Here is a 23,172-nt window from a genome sequence, read left to right as displayed (position 1 = left end):
AGAGTCGGTTCCGAAGCTCGGGGTGAGCCGGAGAAGGGAGGCCTTTCCTCCGAGCAGCGTTGCTCCTCCAGCATCGACAGCGTGATGTCAGCGGTGGCAGCGCTGTTGTAATTGACTTGGAGGGGGTGATGGCGTCATTTGATGCCCTGGTGTAGCCTCCTGCTCCAATAGCGAAGGCTGACACGGAGCTTTAGCCGACGCGACCGTGGCTCCCTTGGCCGAGAACGAGCACCGCCGCGCCGGACACCACGCGGGAAACATGGAGGCTGCGGCCGAGGAGCTGCAGGCCGGCTCTCGGGTATCCGTCACTGTCGATCAAATGGTGAACGACACGCTGGTGGTGACGCTTGTGTACCGAGAGCGGAGCTACACGGGGATACTACTCGACTGCAAGAAAAAGTGAGTCTTATCTCTTTCGACGCGACGCTGATTTTATCTGTCAAATTTGGTAGCTAAGGGGAGCTAACGGCTAATGCTAGCCGCTGCTAACAGGGCCTCCATACAAAGACTCGCAGGTTATTGTAGCTGACAGAGCCGCTATCTGCTAACCAGCCGCTACTGGCAAACGATCTTAATGCAGCCGACAATTATTGGATGCAGAACGTTACTCTTTGTCACCGATTAATGACTTTATAGCAACCAAGTGACTGCGCATAAAGAGATTTTGTGTGACTTTCCTGGAACAATGGCTAATGTCAATAGGTCTCACTATAGCTTATTGTTAGCCTTATGGAATACACAAGAGCTAAGTCGTATTCTAAGAAGTGCAGGCCTTAGATTAACATTTTCTTTCAGTTATTCTTGGGTGTATTTACGTGGACAGGTGATTCTGGAGCTTGTCACAGGTTTCTGAAATGATGGTTCACTCTGAGGGGGGGGGAATTAGTCGAGCTGTTCTCAGAATCAGACCTTATTGCTCCTCATATTTTGGTGTGTACACAAACCCAGAATTTCACAATGAGAGATTTGGTAATTCACAAGTTGTGTTTTATCATTCTGCCATAGATGTGTGTGTTTGTGTGTGTGTGTGTTGAGGAGAAACGCACACACTTGTGCTTTCTTCAGGAGATCACCCAATTTGGCCAAGTAACTTGAACAATGCTGTTAAAAGTTTTCCCAAATTAAAAAAGGGATGCGTGTCCTGTGTCCTGTCTCGTCTGTCCCTCTTGCCGTGTGTCCCTTACATAAGTCCGCTTGCTCCTAATGCTGCACACCTTAAAACCACTAGCTTCACACTATTTTTAGACAAGCAGAAGCAGAATGTGACCAGCTTTGCCCCTAGGTTTGCAGAGTTATACGTGTAAGTGAACAAGCTCCCGTGAAAAGAAACCCAGCAAAGAGGAACAGTCAGGCATTGATTGGCTTAAAATGGGCCTGTGTGTATTTTGGGCTTTACTGCTGACAGCATTTGACTACCCCCCCCCCTTTCCAGCTCATGAAAATACATTTCCCGTCATTGTCCCTCATGCATTTTTAAATGTCATCGCCCTGGCCTTTAATTCAGGCAGCTCTCTACATCTAGTCACAGTGCACGAGCCGTAAGACCCGCGCGCTGCGTTCAGCCGGCGCCGCCTGTCCCACGCGGGCCTGCGGGTGCCGCGTCCCATCTGATGAGGGCTAAATTTCCCACTTTAGGGAGCATTTATACAGGTGAGGGGCTCAAACTGCCACCGGGAGACTATTAGTCGGAGGTGTCTGCCGGCGGTCTCTCTGGAGAAGAATCCTAGACTCTCCAAACGCACGTTAATTGATAACGTCACCACCCGAGTGGACGCAAAAGGCAAAAACAAAATCAAATCTCCTGGCTCTTTCCCTCCATCTCAGAGTCCCGAGCGATTCATGAGATTGTTTTTGTACAGCCTGATGTTCGGAGGGGGGGGGTTAGCATCCTGTTTCTTTGTCTCGTGTCTCCTGACTAAAGCAAGTCAGCACACTTTTGCACATTAGCCCCTTTTCAAAGCCTCGGTCTGAAGTATAGCGGCCGTTCTTTAGATCTGGCCTGGCCGGCGTTCAAAAACGGAGGGAAAGATCCGACAGTTGTGTATCGTCGTTGCGATTTAAGGCAACGTATCGGCAACCGGCGACGTATCCGGACAGGTGGCGGCGAGCGGCGTCACCGAGTCCAACGAAAACTATTTGATGAGTGTTGCAATCCGACACGGGTCTGAAGCGGCCACGGCGTAAAATCCGAGAAATGTGGCGCGTCGGTGCGACATTGTAGCCAGTTGTGTAACGAGCACTGTGCTGTTCTGTCTCCTCCTGCAGGACCGGGTTGTTCTGTCTACCGGATTTCACGCCGAAGCCCGGAGACCGCCCCGTGTCAGAAGCGGCCTGCGAGATCCCAGAAGCCGCCAGCGAGCAGCCGCCCCCCAAATCTCCCAGCCACAGACCAAAGGACGAAAACGCGCTCCCTGAAGACGGCGTCCCCGCCGCGCCGCCGCCCTGCCCCCTGCCCACGCCAGTGCCTGCTGGACAGACTCCTTACCCTCCGTACTTTGAAGGTGCCCCCTTCCCCCAGCCCTTGTGGGTGCGCCACACCTACAGCCAGTGGGTGCCTCAGCCGCCTCCGCGACCAATAAAGAGAAAGAAGAGGCGGACGCGAGAGCCCGGCCGCATGACCATGAGCACCATCCGCCTGCGGCCCCGGCAGGTGCTGTGCGAAAAGTGCAAGAACACCCTGAACAGCGACGAGGACAGCAAAGACGGCCTCGGCAGCGGCAAGTCCTCCAGGAAAGAGAACGCGCCGCAGAGCGACGAGGACGGCGACGAGAAGGACGGCGCCGCCAAGCTTTCGAGGAAAGAGGACGCCGTTACGACCAAGGACAATAAGAGGCGGGAGAACGGCACCAGCAACCTCGACGGGAAGCGCCTCCGAAAGGACAAAAGGGCCGAAGCGGAGGGGGACAAGTTCCCCGGGGGCGACGTCATACCGCACAGTCCCGTGATCAAGATCTCCTACAGTACTCCGCAGGGCAAGGGGGAGGTCATGAAGATCCCCTCCAGGGTCCACGGCTCGGTCAAACCCTTCTGCCCCAAACAGCTGGTTCAGAACGGCCTCGGGGACCACGGAAGCTCCGCCAAGGAGCAGCAGCACATTTTGGACGCCACGCGCTCCGGCCTCACCGTGTCCATTCCCAAACTTAAACTAACCCGACCCTTCACGACCGTGGGCCAGGACCTGCCGTCGCCAAAGATCCGTTTAAGACCCCCCGAGAGGGACGGCGAGGACAGCGTGGTGGAGTACGCGGCGGAACTGGTAGACGGCGGCCGGAGGAGGAGCCCGAGGATGCCCGGCCCCTGCCTCCCCCACTCGGAAGATTCTGGGGAGGGCAAAAACTCCCTGGAGTTGTGGTCGGGCAGTTCGGGAGAGGAGGCGGAGCGCAGTCACAGCGACCTCACTCTTCTCATCAATTTTCGGAAACGCAAAGCGGACTCGTCCAGCCTGTCGGTCTGTAGCAGCGACAGCCTGGACGAGTCCAAGTCCTTCAGCTCCGACGGCACCTCGCCGGAGCTGTGCGACCTGGCCCCCGGCGAGGACCTCTCTGTCACCTCGTCCTCTGTCCCCTCGCGGGAGGACTCAAAGACGGTGCCGCCGCTGACGGTGCGGCTCCACACCCGGAGCATGACCAAGTGCGTGACGGAGGAGGGGCACGCCGTGGCGGTGGGCGACATCGTGTGGGGGAAGATCCACGGCTTCCCCTGGTGGCCGGCGCGCGTCCTCAGCATCAGCGGCGCCCGCAAACAGGAGACGGCCAGCTGCGAGGCCCAGTGGCCCCAGGCCAAAGTGGCCTGGTTCGGGTCGCCCACCACCTCCCAGCTGTCCGTGGCCAAACTGTCGCCCTTCAGAGAGCTCTTCAGGTCCCGCTTCAACCGCAAGAAGAAAGGGATGTACCGCCGGGCCATCCTGGAGGCAGCCAAGGCCGTGGGCCACATGAGTCCGGAGATCACGTCGCTGCTGTCCCACTGCGACACGTAGGTCAGTTCAGCGAGCCTTCGCGGGCACCACGGGCGACCCGTAGCGTGGCGGCTAGCAGCATTAGCCGCATTAGCACGTCTGGAACGGTAGCAGGCAACATTCCAGACCAGGGCGAATTCCCAATTAACATCTTGGAGCTGTTTGGGAGAAGCTGAGTGGCCCGTTTTTCCCGCTCGGGAGTCATTTATTCACACCGGAGTCTCGTTCCCCCCCCCCCCCTCCCCGCACGCTCCGGCTCCAGCAACTCCCACGGAAGCTTTCCCGCTTATTGCTCCAACCATGGCCCGCTAGGATGAGGAGCGTCTAGTTAATGAGAGCAGGATCCACCCTGACCTGTGCCACCCAAACATAACGTGTCTTGCACGGGGGGGGGGGTCTTTAAATAAGCTTTCCATCGCCGCCGGTACCTGTTAACAGCAGGAATTAGTATTCTGTCTAGTCTTTTAATCCAGATTAGGATTCATGAAGTCAGTTCAAGACGTGAATTCATTCTCAGAGGAGCCATCTAAACATTTATTACATGTAATAACAGATAATAATACCCTATAGGCCGGCTTAAATGGGGGCTTTGATGTTCGGCGGCGTGGGAATGAATCATCTTGGAAAAGGTTAAACGCGGATCCCAGATGAGCTCCCGACACGTTAACGCTTCCATTGTTTATGTGGCCGTCATGAAGCCAACCAAAGGGCCGAGAATCTCAAGGTTGCCGAGGGGAACCGGTTTCGTGCTGGCAGGGGGGGGGCAGGATTATTTGAATTGATTCCACTCTTTGGAGTCAACGTGCAAGGCGGGGGCCCCTTGGGCCACTCCGAACCGTCAAATTTGATGATGTTAGTGTTTAATCCTCGGGATAAGTTAATGAGCTGTGGGGACGGGAATCTGCAGCAACCTGCTTATTTGCAGGAGTTCTCCTGACGTCGGGGGGGTGGGGGGGTGTGTGTGTGTGTGGGGGGGGGGGGGGGGCTCCAGCTGCATCTACTCATGAAAGACTTGTGTGTCTGAAGGGGCCCGACAAACATTCACACCCGCTCTTGTGCGGGCTGCTGCTGGGGAGCGCGGCGGCTCGCTCAGATAGCCCGGCTCGCCAGAACCGCCGCTCCCGGGGACCGAGATCAGGTTCTGTGTGAAAGGCTGTTGTGTGTCAGCCGGATCGGCCCCGTTCCTCGCGCTTCCCCGCCGTGCGCGCGCCTTTCCTGTGGAGCTGAGCAGCCTTTTCTTTGGCGCCCGCTCAAAGGTCAAATATTGTCTTGGGTAATCCGATCTACGCGCCCTTTTCCCCAGGCGTGCTGGGTCGCTCAGTCACTTTTGTTGCGTTGAAATCTTCATTACCTTCCAGGTTCTGGCTCCCTGAAGGCTAACGTCCCGACTCTTGGCTTTCCGTGTCAAATAAACCTGACCGGGGTTCGCACACACCTTTCCCGTGGTTTAGTTTACTAGTACCCACGATGGTCGCGCCTAAACGGTGACCAGGGTTTGTCCCGGTGGAGGACGTCCAGGACACACGTGGGGGTTCTGTCCTATAGCTCAGCCTTGGTGCGTGTTTACATCCTTGAGTCGTCATGAATGTGGGTCGTTCAGCAGGTTCTGAGGTCATCGGACAGCTCAGGAGCGCCCCCGCAGGTCCTGCTGACGAAGTGTTCCAGGGCCAGTTGGCTCCCTGTCCTAACGTTCTCCTTCCTCTCTCCTGTCTCTTCAGAGGCTGAGGACCGAACACCGGGTCGGTTCTTCAAAGCTCTAGAACTCTGACATCGAGGAGGGAGCGCGCGAGGTCGCCGCGGCTACCGTTTGTCCGTCGCCGCGAGGTTGGTCGAGGAAAAATGGCCGCCGGACATTTCACGGTCACCTCTGAACTGTTCGTTCTTTTTTTTTTTCATCTATTTTTTTTTTTTTAGATTTAATCATATTTCAATAGAGCTGAATAATGACACTACATGGACCCAAATGTATTTATTATCTATAATGGTTTATTACGATTCAGCCTTTTTGCATCCCCCCCCCTCAATTCTCGCTCTTTCTTCTGAAATGTGAACGGTTTCAGTGGGATTAGGGACATGAGGCCCCCCCCTCCTCAAAAACAAAGCTTTTCAGTGACATTAGTTGGATCTGTGGATCTATTAAATCCCGAGCTGTGTCCGATCACCGCCCCAGTTCCCCTCCCGCCTCCCCACCTGACCCCAGAACCGTTATGGTGAATTATTTAAAGCGTCACGTTTAAAAGAAAGAAAGAAAGCACTTTATCTGTACCTTGGTGGCCTGCTGTACCCTCACTGTCCGTCACACTATTGGGAGCTACAGCCCTGACAGGTAGCCGGGGGGTCCAGAAGTCCTTGTGGTTGACTATCTATCCATGGCCTTGGAGACAATGCAAATTTTCTATTCCTATTGTTGTTTTGATGTACGATGTGTTCGGGGGACACCGGGCAGATGTTTCTGGACCCCGGTGTCTCCGCTCCTGTGCCACACACTACGAGACATTTCCACTGGAGAAAGAATGGGAGGACGAATGTGTCCCGCGGCCCCTGTCCAGCATCAGTGAAAGCTTTAGGGTCGCTTTGTGTCGCGCGGGGGGAGAAACCGAACCAACATGCTGTAAGAATACTGTGAATTCAACTGCTGAGGGCGCTGGAGAAGCGGCCCGCCGCCGGCTTCCACGGCGCCGCCGACCTTTAGGGACCTTTGAGTTGGAATCGGCGCGGTTTGATTCAAAAAGGCCGACTCGGAGAAGCAAAAGGTGCCAGGAAGCGGGAAAGCTTCCTGCCTCTGCAGTCGTGGGAGGCCGTGTGTGTGCGTGCGTGCGTGTGCGTGAGTGTGTGTGTGTGTGTTAGACCAGGCGCAAGGAATAATCTGCCCCTCCAACATTCGACTGTTTCCGCCCGTCAGGCCTGGATAGGTTTCCCGGCAGCCTTGCACAGCGTGGAGCGGACACAACGTTTGCATCCCGGAGAGGAGAAAAACGCCGCCACGGGTTTTCCAGCGTGTGTGTGACCAACATTGCTGTCGACCGTAACGGTCAACGTTATCGGCTACTTGGTTCTTTTTTTTTTTTTTACATGTACTGTACATACAAATAAAATTTAAAGCAATACTTGTTTCCGCTGTGCGGGCGTCATTGATTCTTAAAGAGCTGGGCGGGTTCCATCCTTCCCAGTGATCCTGGCCGGGCGCCACGACCAGAGTAACCAGCAGGTCGGATCGTTCCGTGTGTTCAGCAACGTTTTATTACTATTGTTATTATGCTGTTATTACATGGGCTCCGTTACCTGGGAGCTGCCAACTCCAGAAAAGACTTGATTTTCTCCCTTTTGGAGCTGCTTCTCGCTCATTGAGCTTTTCTGCTCATCTCTGCAGGCTGACCACACACACACACACACACACACACACACACCCCTGTTCGATCGGGCCTGAATGTTGCCTGTGACTCACCGGTTCAGTGGCGTTACGGGAAGCTAAGCCTCAGTGTCGGGAACTGAGTAATACAAAAGGAGGGCTCTAAAGGGAGCGAGGAGCAGGGAGGACCGGTGGGAGCGTTTCCACGGTGATTCATTCGTATCGGCACGTATCTGTGCCGCTCCGCTCTTCTCTGTTCTCGCCACCTTCAGCACAAATGGTTAATGTTCTACCACCAGCTCTGTGGGCGCAGTTTTATTATTAACTAGAGCAAGATGTGCCCCGGTGGAGAAGATACGTGCACAGCTGATGTGCACGGTACCGCTCCGTCCTTCTCCACCCTTCCTGCCCCTCCTCCCTGAGTGATAACCTGTCACGCCCGTGTCGTAAATAGCAGAGCAGGAGAGTGGCTGTTGCATAACTAGCGTGGAAAGGTCGGTCCAGTGAAGGTGGCCCGCCAGCTCCAGCAGGTTCTCCACCCGATCTTCTTACATAACCCAGGAAATGAGGGGACAGTTCAGTGGGTCACTTCAGGGTCCGCAGGGAGGAGATCCTGGAAGCAGAGCGGGGACCAGACGGGTCTTTTGTGGTCCAGGTTTTCACACTTTCCAGAAGTCCGGATCTTCTTCCTTTTCTTAGATCGCTTCTCTTTTTTTGACCCGTTCTTCCACCTCCAGATGTTACTTCGTCTTCTGGTGCATCTGCTCCAGCTTCTGTGGGGCTCTGCCCACTCTGGACCCCCCCATCCCCCATCACTGATCACACAGTATCTTCTGGAGGTCCCACAGCCTCTCCTCCTCCTCATAGACCCTCATGGAGCTCCTCTTTTCCAAAGAGCTGTTCCTTTGGAGTATAGATGAACTTTCTTCTTCTTTAGCGCCCCCTGCAGCACCTTTCTTCTGTTTGTCACTTCATCTCGGAGAGATTTTGGTTGAACGTGTTGACAGAACCGGGCTCCAACAACGAAAACCCCTAATGTTCCGAACCTTTGGGATTCCCGTGTAATGTTACACAAGTGGCCACTGGCTAAAATTAGGCGCCGCCATCAACGGTCTGGACTCAACAGAACGCAGTTGAAGATGGTCCTTCCTGTCTTTGGTCCACATCTTTACACGTGTGATCCGACGCTGCGTAAAGAAGCCTGATTGGCTGCTTCCATGATCCCATCTGCTGCTTCTTCAGTGTCCCCGGCAGCTGTTTTTACTCTCTATCTTCCATCTGATCCCACCACAGGCAGGTCCGAGAACCTCACCAGTGTCCGTCCAGCTCGGCGTGCACAAACGCATGGAGAGCGACCGTGTGTGCCGGGAGGTCTGGAGGCAGGGATCCAGTGGCAGACTGGGAATCAGCTCTTCCTGCCAACATTTCCTCCCACTGCGCCTCCATTTTCTAGCACTGGAAATTGGCGCTTGTCCGAATGTCGGGTCGGATCTGGAGAATTGGATATTTCCAACTGAAAGGCTTTATTGATTACATTCCCTACTTTCTCGAGTTAGAACCACCCAAATCTATGCTAACCGCCTCTGCCTTCCTGCCGCCGTCTGTTCACCACTGATTGATTGTTCCCTCCTGACTTGACGTCGAGGTAACGGCGATTCTGACCTCCGGCCCTTCGCGTTGGCATCATCATCACGTAGATGGAATTTGCTTGTATAGGCTGGAATTTGTATCGGACAGCAACGGTCGGCCGGCCCGGAGGGCTACTGTTGTTAGCTTTGGGAAGGCGGCGCCTCGGGGTTTAACGTGCACAAACTGGTTTCTGCGACTGATCAACTGCTCCACTGTTGATATGGAAACACTTCTGCACACGTGCACTTGCTTAGACGACAAACACGCCCAGCCTTTCCAGAATTCCCGCATTTCCCACACTCGATACGGAGTTGCGCAAAGCTTCCGCGGGGGCCGTTGTGTCCCCGGGTGCTTTTGAACCCGGATCAGGCGTGAGGCTTGTTGATGGATGTGACCACACGATGCGGAGCTGCGTCGCTGTGCTCTAATTCTCAGCACGTGGGTGGCTGCTCCGCTCCTTTACGGATCACTGCAGCATAAATCTGGGACCTAAAAAAAAAAAAAAAAAAAAAAAATAAAGGGGGGGGGGGGGGGCACATGGTCGTGGGATGCCGCGTGCAATCACAGCTAATGATATGCCTTCGTTCAAGCTGTGGCCATAATTAACTGTGGCGGAAGAGCAGCCGGTGAGAGCTGAGCAGGAGGGGACGCTCGCAGGAAGAGCTGCTGCGACGTGACTCGGGCCACTGTTGGGCTACTCTGGACCGAGCGGTTCTGCGTCAGCGAGCAGAAATCTCCGTTGGGAGCTTCTTTGGAGCGTGAAGCTCTGTGCGTCTCGCTAAATCCTCGCTACAGCACGTTAGCGAGGTCCGTGACGAGGCCAGGGAGACGGCTGGACGACCCTGTCCCGCGTGTTCTTGCTGTGGCGGCGTGTCCGGGTCAGCTGATGATTCGGCCATTTTGTCCCGGACAGGAAGTCGTTGTCAAACGGACTTTTTATTGGGGCAGCGAGGTTTATGTTATCGTTTGTTGGCGTCCAACCTGAATTGACACGGATCCATTTTTATCGCCAAGAAACTAAATACGCTGCGAAAAATAAAGGCAGAGGATTCAACCCGGGATTTTCCCGTGAGGTGATCCGCTTTGTTTGCCCGAATGTGCTTGTGGTTGACCGGATCAGACCAAAGTGATCCTTGTTTACTGTGCATCCTTTTAATTACACACTTCAGCATTGATTGGATTGTTTGCCGTCTGCTGGACTTTATTCCACCCAGCTGACGAAAAATAAGTGAAGCGCATTGATGTGTTCAAGAGGACAAATGGCCTGTTGGAGTTCATTGGGATTCTAAGCGAGAACAGTTCTGACCGGAGCGCCGACTGGAACGTTGCGTCCTCTGAACGTCTGACATCTGCTGCTGGGAACATTTCGGCGTGAAGCAGCCAGGTTAAGCTAGTTCTGAATGGAAGAATGCACGAAGCTGCGTTTGAGAAGGTGCGAGAAGGAAGCAGACGCCACTCCGGTACGTTTGTGGGTGACGGGTCTCGGCCCTGTGGAGGCCGCGGCGTCACTCCGGCCTGGGTGCGAGATGTGCTCGGCGAATCTTCCAGGTTGCTGCTGTGGTGGCGCCCCAGGCCTCAGCGAGCAGCTGTCAGCAGGCTGCAGAGACTCAAAGAAAGAACGTCGCCCTGCCCCCAGCTCCAGCTCCAGTCTGCCTGCTCTCTGCAGGCACTAAAGGGGGATGGGCGCTCGCAGACATGGAGAAAACATGGAGAAATCAGGAGCGGTTCCCCAGGACGTCGTTTCGAAGGTCTGGATTTTGTTCTCAGACGTGGTTTTCCTCCCAGATGGGTCCGACTGCACACGACCCGTCAAAGCTTTGATCCCAGCTTCCCCATCTGTCCTCCTCCTCTCTCAACCTCCTGTTTACAAGCGCCTCCATTGTCCTCCACCTGTGTCACTGTTCTCTCCCGAAGCCGCGACCAGGCGAAAAACATCCTCAAAGGTTCAACACCGGCGTGACGACAGGAAGGTCCGATATGTGTGAAAGGAGCGCGGAACGCAGGCTAACTGTGTAGCGGATAAACCGGCGAAGATCCGTTCCTACATGATGAAACATTGCGTCCTCGATGCCGTAGGAAAGATTTCCCAGAGCTATTCACAGGAAGTGCCGCCTTGTGCAAATTAGCAAACACTTTTGTTATCTCAGAGTAACGTCCAAACTCCTGCTACTATAACAGCGGCGGCGGGTGAACGTTAGCCCAGATGCAACACCTGAAAATTCGCTGTTTTTTCATGTTAATAAACACAACATGGGGGGGGCAGAGAGTACAGACTGTGCTGCGGGGAAGCAGGATGACCTGCTAGAGTAAAAAAATGTAGCACTCTGTTCCTGCATCGCTGCAGGCAGCAGGGATGCGCTATTATCTAATCTAGTACTCCTGCGGCACGCCGAGCCTGGAATTTGAGCAGCTTCTTCCATAACTGACCGTCAACATCAGAGGATGAAGAATAAAAGCCTCTGGATGAGAGGAAGTTTGCCGTCTTAGAGCTGTGAGCTGCTCTGTGTTATAAAGGGGTGTGATGTTTAACACAGCTGCGAACGTTGCTGCTCATTCGCATTTTCTCAGCTCCTTTCAGATTATCCGTTAACCCGCTTTGGTTCCGTTCCAGGTTACACCTTCAGTCGTGAGATCACACATTTTTGTGGGTTGATGGTTTTTTTGTTTGTTTGAGCAAAATTTCAAGGGAACATTGTGACATTTCTTCTGTCCTGAATGTGTGTAGCACCAGAGCTAATGCTAACAAGCAACACGTTAGTGCCGCTATGGAAGGTTTGATCCCACAACCACCGGCTCTGGCTGGCTAACTGTGACGGGGTCGGATGTGGCGGCATTTTCCTGTGTTTTGAGATTCTCATCGGAACTCTTCTGCTTTCGCCGCTGGAGCGTTTAGTGCTGTTTCAAGCGGTTTTGTTTTGAGCGCTTGCGTCTGTCCAGCCGGTGAAGCGCTCCAGCATTTTTCCACGTTCGACCTTTCCCGAAGGCCCCGTCGCACCGACGTGTGATTTAAAAGGTCATCCGTGGAAATCAGACTTGGCGTACCCAAGAAAGACGGATGAGCTATGGGGTGTGAACCCGCGTCACACACAGCCGATAAATAAATCTGCCTTCAGACATCCTGGCTTCAGAACCTCGGCCTTTCTTATCGTCAGCAACGTAGCCTAGCGGGCTAACACGAGCCTGACGCTAAAGTATGCACACTCTTCAGTTTGTGGTATTTTGCAGTGACCTAACCCTGCTGAGAATGTGAGCTGTAACGCCCCCCCCCCCCCCCGAGCCTCCCGCGGAAACACGCCGTCTTCATCTGACTGGACGTCAGCATAAACTACCTCCATCTCTCCTCCTTTTAACTGTATAATCCTCCATTTTTGTCAGAAAAATCAGGCACAACCGGCTTTTTTACACTGTATCATGGAGGTCTTCTCGCTCCTGCGGGGGCTTGGAGGTGGCAGGATGAGGCCACTGCTGCTTCTTCTCTGTAAAAAGGCTCCTCAGAGTCCAAGAGTCCCTCTGTAAACAGCAGAATGAGCTGACAGTTATCACTAAACCGCACGTGTGCTGTGACGCCGCGCGGTCCAAGACGCCGCTTGGCGCTGTCACGGCGGAGCTGACGCCTGTAAATCTGCTTTAGATCCTGAGACTGGGGGGGGGGAGGGTTGTAGCTGAGATCCTGCTGCGTGATAATGTGATCACAGAGGAACTAAATGAGAAAAGCTTGTCAAATGTATGTGAAATTTGCATCTTTGCGTGTGTGTGTGTGTGTGTGTGTGTGTGTGTGTGTGTGCCTCGCAGCTATATTGACCCCATCTGTGGACCCTGCCTCTTCACAGCTTGATCCCAACACCACCTCCATTGTCTCTCTAATCCGGCACTATTAACACTGCGGCACCAGAGCGAGAGTGAGGGTCCGTGCACGAGGGTCCGTACACGAGGCCGACGGGATCCGATGGGTTGGAACTCCTTTGGAGATGTGGTCAGACTGGGAGAGGAAATGAGAGTGTGTGTTTTAATACTCATTATGAAGATCCCTGAAGGGCATTTACCAACTGTGCCGCATTAATTTGCTCCTTTGACACCCGCCGTTCCTCCGTTTTCCACCGTCCGCGCGATGATTTTGTTGCTTCTAAAGTATTTAGGGATTTTTCACAGGGGGCTGAAACCGGATTCTTCGGGGTCGTGCAATCGCTCCGCGTGAAATCTGCCAGGGCTTTAACCAATCAGAGAGCAGCGCACGGCCCAGAAGAATAGACGGGAAAATTCCAGTTTATCAGACCACATGCTAGCGGCGGCTGTGGCTTTGCTGTTTCGACATCCTCCCGCGGAACCCTGGGTCACAACCTTGGAGACGTGTTTCTGATCACCTGGCAGCGAGTTGTGAGGCGTAAACTGACCCAGAGGGTCCGGCAGCGGCGACGAGCGGAGCCGCACAGAGTCCCGTTAGCTCGCCGCCGCGGCGCCAGCAGGGGCCGGTTGGCTGCTCACCCATAATTCTACATCTCCCATCCTCACTGAAGCCCGGTTCTGCTGAGACCGGGGGCTGTTAGACGTGTGCAAACAGTTCGTGGAGATAAAAATCACTTAGGTTGGCAGAGACTTTGCTTTGGGATCTGCTCGGGCAGCCTTAGCTCAGCCCTTTCGAAGGAGAGAAAACAGCTCTGCAGCCAGGTTGTGGTTGCTGAGCAGCTGCGTTTGCACAGCTTCCACCTCCCGAGACCCCAGAAGAGTTGATCGACATGGGTGTGAACGCGAGGATGTCGAATGAACGTGGCCGCGCCACCTCATTCGCATAGCTCGCATTCTTCAGCCTTGTGTGGACGATTAGCATCAGTCGGAAAGTAGCCGCGGTTTTCTGGGTAGAGACGCCGCCCCCGCCCCCGCCCCTCCCCGCTGAGTTCAAGGTGATGTCGTCGTGACGTCCCGTCAGATATCCTCCGACCGCGAGGAACCGTTTGCGCGCGGCTCCTCCGCCGCTCAGGTTCCTCTTTTACAACGTGACTCACAGTTCGAGGAGTCGTAAGCTGCTTCTCCGGAGGGAGGAAATGCCGATGTGAGGATTCACGACCGAAGCGGCCTCGTCATCATCTGTGTCGCCACGCGAGCGAGTGGGCGGAAAGACTTCTGCCCCTCCGAAGACGAGGCCAAGGTGGTAGCGAGCGCGCCTCATCGTTGCGCATCACATGTTTGCTGCAGGAAGGACGGCGGTCCGATAAGATCTCGCTGTTCAGGAGAAAAGAGAAGCTGCTCCCAGCCGGTGAAACGCACCTCAGGACGCCAGCGATGACTCGGCTCCGAGGGGAAGCAGATACCATCAGGGGACCGTGATCATCAGTGGGGTTTTCTTTTCAAACAAAGACATAAAAGTGTCCCACCAACATCCGGAGATGGACACTTTTGTGGTTAATCATCTCCTGGAAGTCCTTCTAGAAGAAGATTTTATTCAGCCAGACTGAAAACAAACAAGATGTAGCTGCTGAGGCTGCTGGAAAGATTTCTCTTTCCACTTCCTTCCCCCCCCCCGTGGTGAAGGCCCGATGAGAGACGTTTGCTGCCTGCCAGGAGAAAACAGCAACAGCTCCCTTCTTGTGTTGGGATGCTAGAGGTGTCTGGTGCTATCGGACCTCCATCCCTGGTAACGGGGGCCCGTCGGGTAGGAGGGAAATACCCACATTGGGTCGGGGGGGTTGGAGTCTTCTTCCAAGGAGGGGTGTGACTGGGGTGACGTCTGCACGAGGAGCCAGCTGAAGGTTGGGCCCCTGATCAAGATCCCCCCTGGATCTCCATGGCGACGAGTTTGTTACACTTGTGTCGCGTCAGGAGGAGGCAGAAATATGCTGGAGGGACTTTGAAGAAGAAGGATGGACGTCCGCCCCGTAACTATGGAGACGGCCAGGAATGGAGCATGGCATGGACGGAGACTGGCTTCTCCTCAGACCCTGGAGCAATATAGTAGTAGTAGTAGTACTAGTTAGTAGTACTAGTTAGTAGTGGTAGTAGTAATGGTATCAGTGGCAGTAGAAGTGGTAGCGGTAGTAGTACGACTAGTAGTAGTACTAGTGGTAGTAATAGTACCAGTATTAGTAGCAGTAGTGGTATTAGTAATACTAGTATTAGTAGGAGTTAGCAGTGGTAGTAGTAGTAGTAGTACTAGTATTAGTAGCAGTAGTGGTATTAGTAATACTAGTATTAGTAGGAGTAGTAGTGGTAGTAGTAGTACTAGGAGCAGTAGTAGCAGTTGTTGTAGTAGTGGTGGTAGTAGTAGTAGTGCTAGTAGTGGAAGTAGTAGTACTAGTATTAGTAGCAGTAGTAGTAGTACTAGTATTAGTAGGAGTAGTAGTGGTAGTAGTAATACTAGTATTAGTAGGAGTAGTAGTGGTAGTAGTAGTACTAGTATTAGTAGCAGTAGTAGTAGTACTAGTATTAGTAGGAGTAGTAGTGGTAGTAGTAATACTAGTATTAGTAGGAGTAGTAGTGGTAGTAGTACTAGTATTAGTAGCAGTAGTGGTAGTAGTAATACTAGTATTAGTAGGAGCAGTAGTGGTAGTAGTAGTAGTAGTACTAGTATTAGTAGGAGTAGTAGTAGTAGTGGTAGTAGCAGTAAACTCATAATCGAGGGAGTCGACGTCTCCACATTCTTTTCATGATGATTCTTGTAATTCAAGACTGCTTTTACCCACAATTCCTTTAAGCCATGGATACATATGAGTCAGTAACACACTCAGACACCCCCCCGACACACACACACACACACACACACACACACACACACACACACACACACACACACACACACACACACACACAGCCTTATGTGCAGAAGAGCTGACTGACAGACCGGAGCAGCCAATGAAGACCTTTCATGTGTTAACACGTTCATCTTTATCTGTAATTGTCTCTTAATCAGAGCTCTAATTAGCGACCCCCCCCCCCCCCCACCCTGCCCCCCCATCCTAATCCAGCACAGTCTGGGTTCAACGTGATATCAGATGTGAAATAGTGACGCTGGCGTCTCACATGAAACACAATATCTTGATGTAAAGCCTCTGGGGCTGCTGCGCTCCCACGTTTGGACACATCGGACACCAGCAGCCGTTACTGTCCCCGTCCTCACTTCCTGGACACGCTCCCCAGTGGACGATGTCAGCTCCACTCGACCCTTTAAGCCTTCTTCACGCCTCTTCACCGGCGCGTGTCGGAGGGAAACACCTGGAAATGACGTGAGCCCTGCTGAAGTGCCTAAAAGCACCAAGCTCTGCCTGGACCCGGCAACCATCTGGACCCGGCAACCATCTGGACCCGGCAGCCATCTGGTCCCGACGCTGGCGAAACGCCGGTTCTGCCACAACTGGGTTCTTCCTCCTGACCCCTGATGCGTCCATGTGGCGTCCTCGGCTTCACCCACGCTAACTCGCAATATAATGTTATTTAGTTAGTGAGGCCCAGCTGACAGGAGCGCACATGACGGCCGAGCCTGCCGCACAAAGTTTGTTTGTTTGTTTGTTCACTGTCGAGTTTCTCTTAGGACCAATTACTGGATACTTCTGGGTGCCAGAATCTCCATTCTACGAGCAATTTTTTGAGGACATTGTGGCTGGTCCTCACTACTTCAAAGGAGTGTTTGCGGGTTAAGACCGGGTTTGAAGGTTGAGGTTAGCGCTGGGTTTAGGATCGGGGGGGTTGTTTGAATGGTCGGGGTTGGGGGACGGAGCTGGGGAAAGCATAAGGTCCATAAGTCCTCCCAAAGACTGAAGGACGAGGATGTGTGTGGGTGTGTGTGTGTGTGGGGGGGGGGGGACTTCGTCTACAGACGGTTGGTACATACAGGAAAGACTGTGTCATTATTGGATTAGCTACCCTCCATGAATAGCAGTGAACCCTGTGACTCCTCTGAGGTTCTTCTCTAACTTGTGCCTGAACCTGTTTGCCGGCTGGTTTGACATCTATAAAGGCGCCTTAAACATTAACCCTGCTCAGGGTCGCGAAGAGCCAAATTCAGTTTAAAGATGACTTAGTGCTGGAGGAAAAGAGGAATTTCCAGACTCCACAGTGTTGGATGAAGAATTCACCCTAGAGACACACTATTTAAAGAGATCTTCTTCTCAAATCTCCCTTTTTTATTGGAAAACAAACAAAGAAGATGATCTTTCCTGCTCTGTTGTCCGATTTGAGTCACTTCCTGTTTCAGTTTGAAAGTCTGCGTCGGAATCCTTTCCTGTCAGCTCTCCCGCGGCTTCGTTCATGAGAAGATTTAGAGAAACGGACGTGAGAGAATGAGTGTGGATGCGGGAGCGAAGGGAGGAGACCGATGTGATCAGTCGCTCCGCTCGGCTGCTGTTGAATTCACGGCTGATTAGAAGCAGACGGAACATTCGGAGCCTCGTCTTTGACTTCAGAGATGGGCCCAGATTACTGCTGCACGGGCGGAGCCTGACACAATCCAGCTGTCACACTCATTTCCTTTGGGAAGCGTGACGCTAACAGGAAGTCATCAAATCCTGACCCGGGAAGATCACAGAAGATCTGGCTGGTCTCGGCTCTTCTCAGACTCATCCTGGAAGAACAATAACAATAATAATAATAAAAACACGTCTGTCTTTTCTTTCATTTCCGGCTCGGCACCACCCAGATGTTCTCGGTGTTCAGGTCGCCCCCTCGGCTGGAGGCCCAGAGAAGACGGGCAGGACCTTGGGTGGGTTCTGGTGTTGGTGTCGGATCAGTTCTGACCCTCAGAGGGAGAACGCAGCTCCTCCCGGAGACGGACGACGCGACGTCCTGCGCGTTGGCTCGCGATATTCTAGGGTTTTTATTTAGCTTTCTCTGGCGTGTGTCTGGAAGATTCTACCCCAGGAGGCACCAGGGGACGAGTGCACGTGGATCAGAACCAGATCTGAGATGCTCTGGAGGGGATAACGACTCCTTCAGGTCTGGAGCTGATCACGTCTTCAGCTTGGTCCACGTTTTGCCGCATGTAGCCGGAGATTAAATGAGTTTTCCTGCTCAGAATCTGCGAGGAATCGCATCTTTGGACCTAAAATTCCAGCTCGCCGCTCCTCCTCCGCGTGCAGATGTTGATTCTGCAGGGTTAAGGTGACGTGAGCGGGAGGAAGGGTGTGTGACAGCTGTCACACACCCTTCCTCCCGAACTCGCACACCAGAGCTGTGAGTGGCAGCGACCTCTCACTCACCACGCAGCTGTCACTCGGGTTGCCATGACAACGCCTCATCTGGACCGACGATAACGGACGTCTGGTCTGAGCCGCATGTTTCTGGCCATCCCTGGTGGGAATCTTTGATAGAAAACACACACATACACACTTGAGTACACATCCCGGTGAGCGGAGGGTCACGACAAAAGCTGAAACTCTAGAAGCTCTGAACGATGTGTTGCGACGCACAGCCAGAGCTAAACGCAACTATACTGCCATCTAGTGGACGCGCACAGATGCTACAGTTTTTAGTGTTCGGCTTTGCTATGTTTTGCTCTCTACTGCCACCGCCTGGTGAAAACACCATAGCGCCCGAGCTCCTGAAGAGACGATGCAGAGCAGCACCATAAACTTTGACGCTTCGCTTCTCAAATATGCTGAGATTTTACAACTAAAAAGGACGTTTTAATCACAGGAACCGATTTATCTTCAGAAGCGTTTTTCTGTTGTACAAGTGTAGCAACTGTTGTTGAAAAATGGAGCTTTATTCTTTACGGAATGTTGCCCTGACTAATCAGATCCACTTCCAAAGACAAATACATATGGATAACATCTATGTGGCTGGTAAATGGTCAATGTAAACAGGAAACAAGGAATATAACTGCAGAGGCACCTCTAAAGGAGGCTGTTGCTCCTGACACTACGCAACACAGGAAACACCATGTCACATGGTCGGACTTTCAGACACAGTTAAAGTCAGTTTTGGTCACAAGGCGGAAAATCATCATTTTTAGTCCGGCCAGCCGGGACCACCAGTCGATGTCAATTAGGCTGCCTCTGCTGGGGCCTTTACATAAGAGGGGCACAGAAGGTGGTTTGTTTCCCATTTTGGCTGTGGCCGTTTCCTGGATACGCACAGGCTCGCTTTCAGCACCTTCAGGAGGGTTGTTTGACAGGCTGCAAAAAAAGGTCTAATCCCCTGGGTTTATATTTAGTACAGCGCTCTCATTACAGGAGCCTGGATCACGGGGCCGCTGCATTGACTTCCTGCCAGTTATGGTTTGAATGGATGGAGGGATGAGTGGGAGCGCTGCTCCTGGCAGAGGACACAGTCGCCCCTCTGTTGGGATGTGCTGCTAATGCTAATAATGCTGCTGCTAATGCTGCTCCTGCTAATAATGCTGCTGCTAATGCTGCTGCTGCTAATGTTGCTAATAATGCTGCTAATAATGCTGCTGCTAATGCTGCTGCTAATGATACTGCTGCTGCTAATGCTCCTGCTGCTAATAATAATAATAATGCTGCTGCTAATGCTGCTCCTGCTAATAATGCTGCTCCTGCTAATAATGCTGCTGCTAATGCTGCTGCTGCTAATGCTGCTAATAATGCTACTGCTAATAATAATAATGTTGCTGCTAATGCTGCTGCTGCTAATAATAATGCTGCTAATAATGCTGCTGCTGCTAATAATAATGCTGCTGCTAATAATAATAATGCTGCTGCTAATGCTGCTGCTAATGCTGCTGCTGCTGTTAATAATGCTGCTGCTAATAATAATAATGCTGCTGCTAATAATGCTGCTAATAATAATAATGCTGCTGCTCTGGGCAAGATGAATGAGCGGAGGGCTGTGATCTGAGCTGGCCTTGGTTACTCTAGCCACCCATCCATCCATCCATCCATCCATCCATCCATCCATCCACCCCCATCCACCCATCCATCCATCCATCATCCATCCCTCCATCCATGCATCCCTCTCTCCCTCCATCCATTATCTATCTATCTATCTATCTATCTATCTATCTATCTATCTATCTATCTATCTATCTATCTATCGATCTATCTATCTATCTATCTATCTATCTATCCATCCATCCATCCATCATCCATCATCCATCCATCCATCCATCCATCCATCCATCCACCCATCCATCCATCCATCCATCCATCACTAAACTCAAGGGCACTTGCCCTGATAGAATTGCTTTTGTCACTAACTTTTCAGTAACCTTTCTCTCTCTCTCTTTCTGTCTCTCTCCTCTCTTTATCTCTTCCTCCCTCCCTCCCCCCCATCAGTCTCAGTCTGTCCAGATTCATGCCATCATATCGCTCACCTGGATTCATGCTCTCCCCAGTTGGCTGAAGCTGTTGAATCCCTATAGAGCAGCTGCTTTTAGAAGGTAATCACTTGTTTGGCAGTAGATCTTCTGTCTTTCTTCACGTTGCCATGGATGCGGCTCATCACACGGGCTCTTCATCACTGCTGAAGTAGCATCGTGTGCAGTTACCGCTCATTCATAGCAGCGTGAACAGCACTGCTGCCAACAGGCTTTTCTAGGTTATAATTGGATCGACTGTCCTCCAGAGCCTCAGACCTCCATCCTGTCCCCCTGTCCCCCAGAGCTCAACGTGATTGAGGCCTCCTTCAGAAAATACCTGACCTTTGTCCCAGTAGCAAATTAATTGGTAAGAGAGGATAAATTAACATGGAGCGATATAATAAAGCCCCCAGTGGGAGCTCTGAAGTAGGCTCCTTCACTCTGGGACCCACTCTGACCGAGGAACACGGGGAGGGAGGGAGACAGAGACAGAGACCAAGACAGAGAGCTTCAGTCCAAGCAGAAAAGGCCCAAATGATTGATCCTTTCTGATCGACGCTCGTCCACCTAAACATTTCAGACCCCTAACCAAAGTGTTGGGGTGTTTTACGGGAAGCGTAACAGACTCTCTCCCCCGGGATGCCTCATGAACACGTGCACAGAATGGCACCGTCATGCCAGTGTCGACCCGTATGAGTTTAGGGGAAGAGTTTGGAACGGTACAGTTCAGGAAGGACGACATGAGGGACGAGCATCCCAGGCCTGCTGCCCAAAACAGGAACAGGAAGAGTCAGACGACAACAAAGAAGACGAAGCCAAACGAACCCAGGCGGCTTCTGCTCTTAAGTCACTTGTACAAAGGGAAAGAAGTAAAAAAAATGATGTCATTGTCCAGTTAGTGGAACCAGGACTGATCTCTGGGTCTCTTGTGTGACGGTACTTCTGCCCAGATTAGGACGCTTAGAGACAACGTTGGCCGTTAAAGATCAGACGACCTTTGAACTACCGCTTTATGTTCAGCAAATTTAAAAGAAAAGGTTACAGACGTTCCATACGATGCTGCTCTGGTTACTTATGTTACGGTTCATGTAAAGAGACTCAACAGAAAATCAATTCAAATGGAAATCTTTACACACACACACACACACACACACACACACACACACACACACACACACACACACACACACACACACAGATAAACAGATTCCCAGGGTAGATTCCCATCCAAAACCTCCGTCTCCTGGGATCCATACATCAGATCTACACAAGTGAGCGACGATCAAACTTTCCATCAACTTCTTCCCAATGCATCAAGGTCCTCGGCCCTTCGGAGACGTGAGAGATCCTGGTTACTTGCAGGTCTGTCTATTTTTAGATTTGGAGATCAGGGTCAAAGAGCACATAGTTGCTTGCCATCTGGAATTCCAGCGTAATGTTTTTCCATTACCCAGTGTGTGGAAGGGGGAGGCTGCAGTCAGAAGAACTTCTTTATCAGCAGGACACACTCAAACAAACTCACCCCCCCCCATCCCCCATGGGATATCCTGCCTACAGCTAACAGTGTAGTATTTGCAAACCTTTACGTAACACCCTACATGTGAGGGTTTTGCTACCGTTTCACTTCTCAGGTCTCTTTGATCAGAGTCTTGTGGAGGCAAATGTGGCAACTGGATGCAGCTAGCAGGGATTCAGGGGGACGGGAGCTATGGTTCCACGTTTCAGGAATATATGCACGTTTTCTGCTGCCACGGTTGTCCAGGTTGTCCTTGGACGCTGAGCTCCTCCTGGACATCTTTGGAAGTAAAAGTGAATAAATGAGCAAACCTTTGTTCAGATGTAAAAGGAGTGAGTCCCCCCCACCAGGTGCATCTCTTGGAAAGCCTCGAAACGGACGCCTTCCTGCTGCCCCTGTGGCGGTTCATCGCCAGGCGCGGCTCCGTGAGATAAAGGATAGACTTTTTTTGTCAGCTGCCTTAGTTGTAAGGAACTAAACTTTATAACTGGCCTGATCTGACTGTCAAGATTAATTCCAGGATCCATTACCCCCCTTAAGTTTTTGGCGGTTGCGTATCGAGTTAGTGAATGAGTCGCAGCAGTGCCAGCAAAAACCATCCAGGCCTTGATGTCAGGTAAACCTGCCAGTCATCTGCGTAGCAGTGAAATGATCTGTTTATGCAGAATCGACCCCAGTGGGAGCAAATCTAATGAAAACAAAAGAGGGCCTAAGACTGAACCTTGTGGGACCACACAAGAGGACAGGAAGTCACCAATATTGATAAAAAAAGGTTAGGTTGGGCGTGTCAGGTAGGGCCTAAACCACTCCAGGGCTGAACTACTAATACCACTGCATGTTTTAGCATTTTTTGGAAGACTGCAGTCTGTAAGGACGCGGCGCCGTGAGGGTTCTGGTCCTTCCAGGGAACTACCCCATGGAGCAGACCAGGGAAGGCCACCACACTGCCTTTCACACGAGTGGAGATGAATGTGCAGTCAGTGCACAAATCCCAGCCTGTGGTACCAACCTTTGTGTGTTTAACCACATTTGCTACGATGCCACACTGCTTTTAACCTTGTGTAAAACTACTGCCTGTCATCTGAGCGCGACAGTAACACGTTGATCATCTCAATCATAGTTGATTCAACCTGATACAGTTTTATTAAATCTACCGATATCTCTGATAAAGTGATTCTATGGATGGATGGATGGATGGATGGATGGATGGGTGGATGGAACAACATCTTGAGGAACCATCCCAGTACTCCTTCGCTGGCCCTGCCATTAGAAACAGAGGCTGGTTGTGGGCCTGAGTCAGAGGCCTGCCCAGGGCTGGTGACCTGTCATTATCATTGATTACAGCTATTCCTGGTCCTGGACTTCCTCCACACCAGCAGGGGGGGTAATGGTGGTGGTGGTGGGGGGTCACTTGTAGCCAGTTGTTTTCCCGGTTAGGGTTAGGGTTAGTAATTGAGGGATCTGTAACTCTGGGTGAGCAA

General features: G+C 52.2%; 1 protein-coding gene and 1 long non-coding RNA gene across 3 annotated transcripts; one reads left to right on the top strand and one right to left on the bottom strand.

Annotated features, from left to right (window-relative positions):
* The first annotated feature begins 17 nt into the window (after nt 1-17).
* pwwp2b (PWWP domain containing 2B) lies at nt 18-21,368 on the top strand. Of its 2 annotated transcripts, none has more exons than XM_057047903.1 (3): nt 18-399; nt 2,266-3,976; nt 20,153-21,368. In XM_057047903.1, exons 1-2 carry the CDS (start codon nt 260-262, stop codon nt 3,974-3,976), a joined length of 1,851 nt encoding a protein of 616 aa, XP_056903883.1. In that variant the 5' UTR covers nt 18-259; the 3' UTR covers nt 20,153-21,368. The 2 variants fall into 2 exon arrangements, with proteins under 2 accessions (XP_056903883.1, XP_056903882.1); XM_057047902.1 differs by lacking the exon at nt 20,153-21,368 and adding an exon at nt 5,674-7,062 and having other exon boundaries at nt 20-399.
* Nucleotides 17,005-20,359, bottom strand: LOC130534047 (uncharacterized). Its single transcript, XR_008952781.1, has 2 exons — nt 20,191-20,359; nt 17,005-18,217 (listed from the first exon to the last, which is right to left on the bottom strand). It is a non-coding gene; the product is annotated as an uncharacterized LOC130534047 (long non-coding RNA).
* Nucleotides 21,369-23,172: the final 1,804 nt, after the last annotated feature.

The sequence above is a fragment of the Takifugu flavidus genome, chromosome 11 (genome assembly GCF_003711565.1).
Source record: "Takifugu flavidus isolate HTHZ2018 chromosome 11, ASM371156v2, whole genome shotgun sequence".
NCBI lineage: Eukaryota > Metazoa > Chordata > Actinopteri > Tetraodontiformes > Tetraodontidae > Takifugu > Takifugu flavidus.
Note: the sequence above shows the minus strand (reverse complement) of the source record. Positions and strands in the feature narration are given on the sequence as shown.

What these genes read in the sequence shown, in the direction of transcription:
- pwwp2b (XM_057047903.1), top strand. Translation starts at nt 260, where the DNA reads ATGGAGGCTGCGGCCGAGGAGCTGCAGGCCGGCTCTCGGGTATCCGTC. An exon ending in CTACTCGACTGCAAGAAAAA is followed by an intron (nt 400 to 2,265) that starts GTGAGTCTTATC and finishes CTCCTCCTGCAG; the next exon opens with GACCGGGTTGTTCTGTCTAC.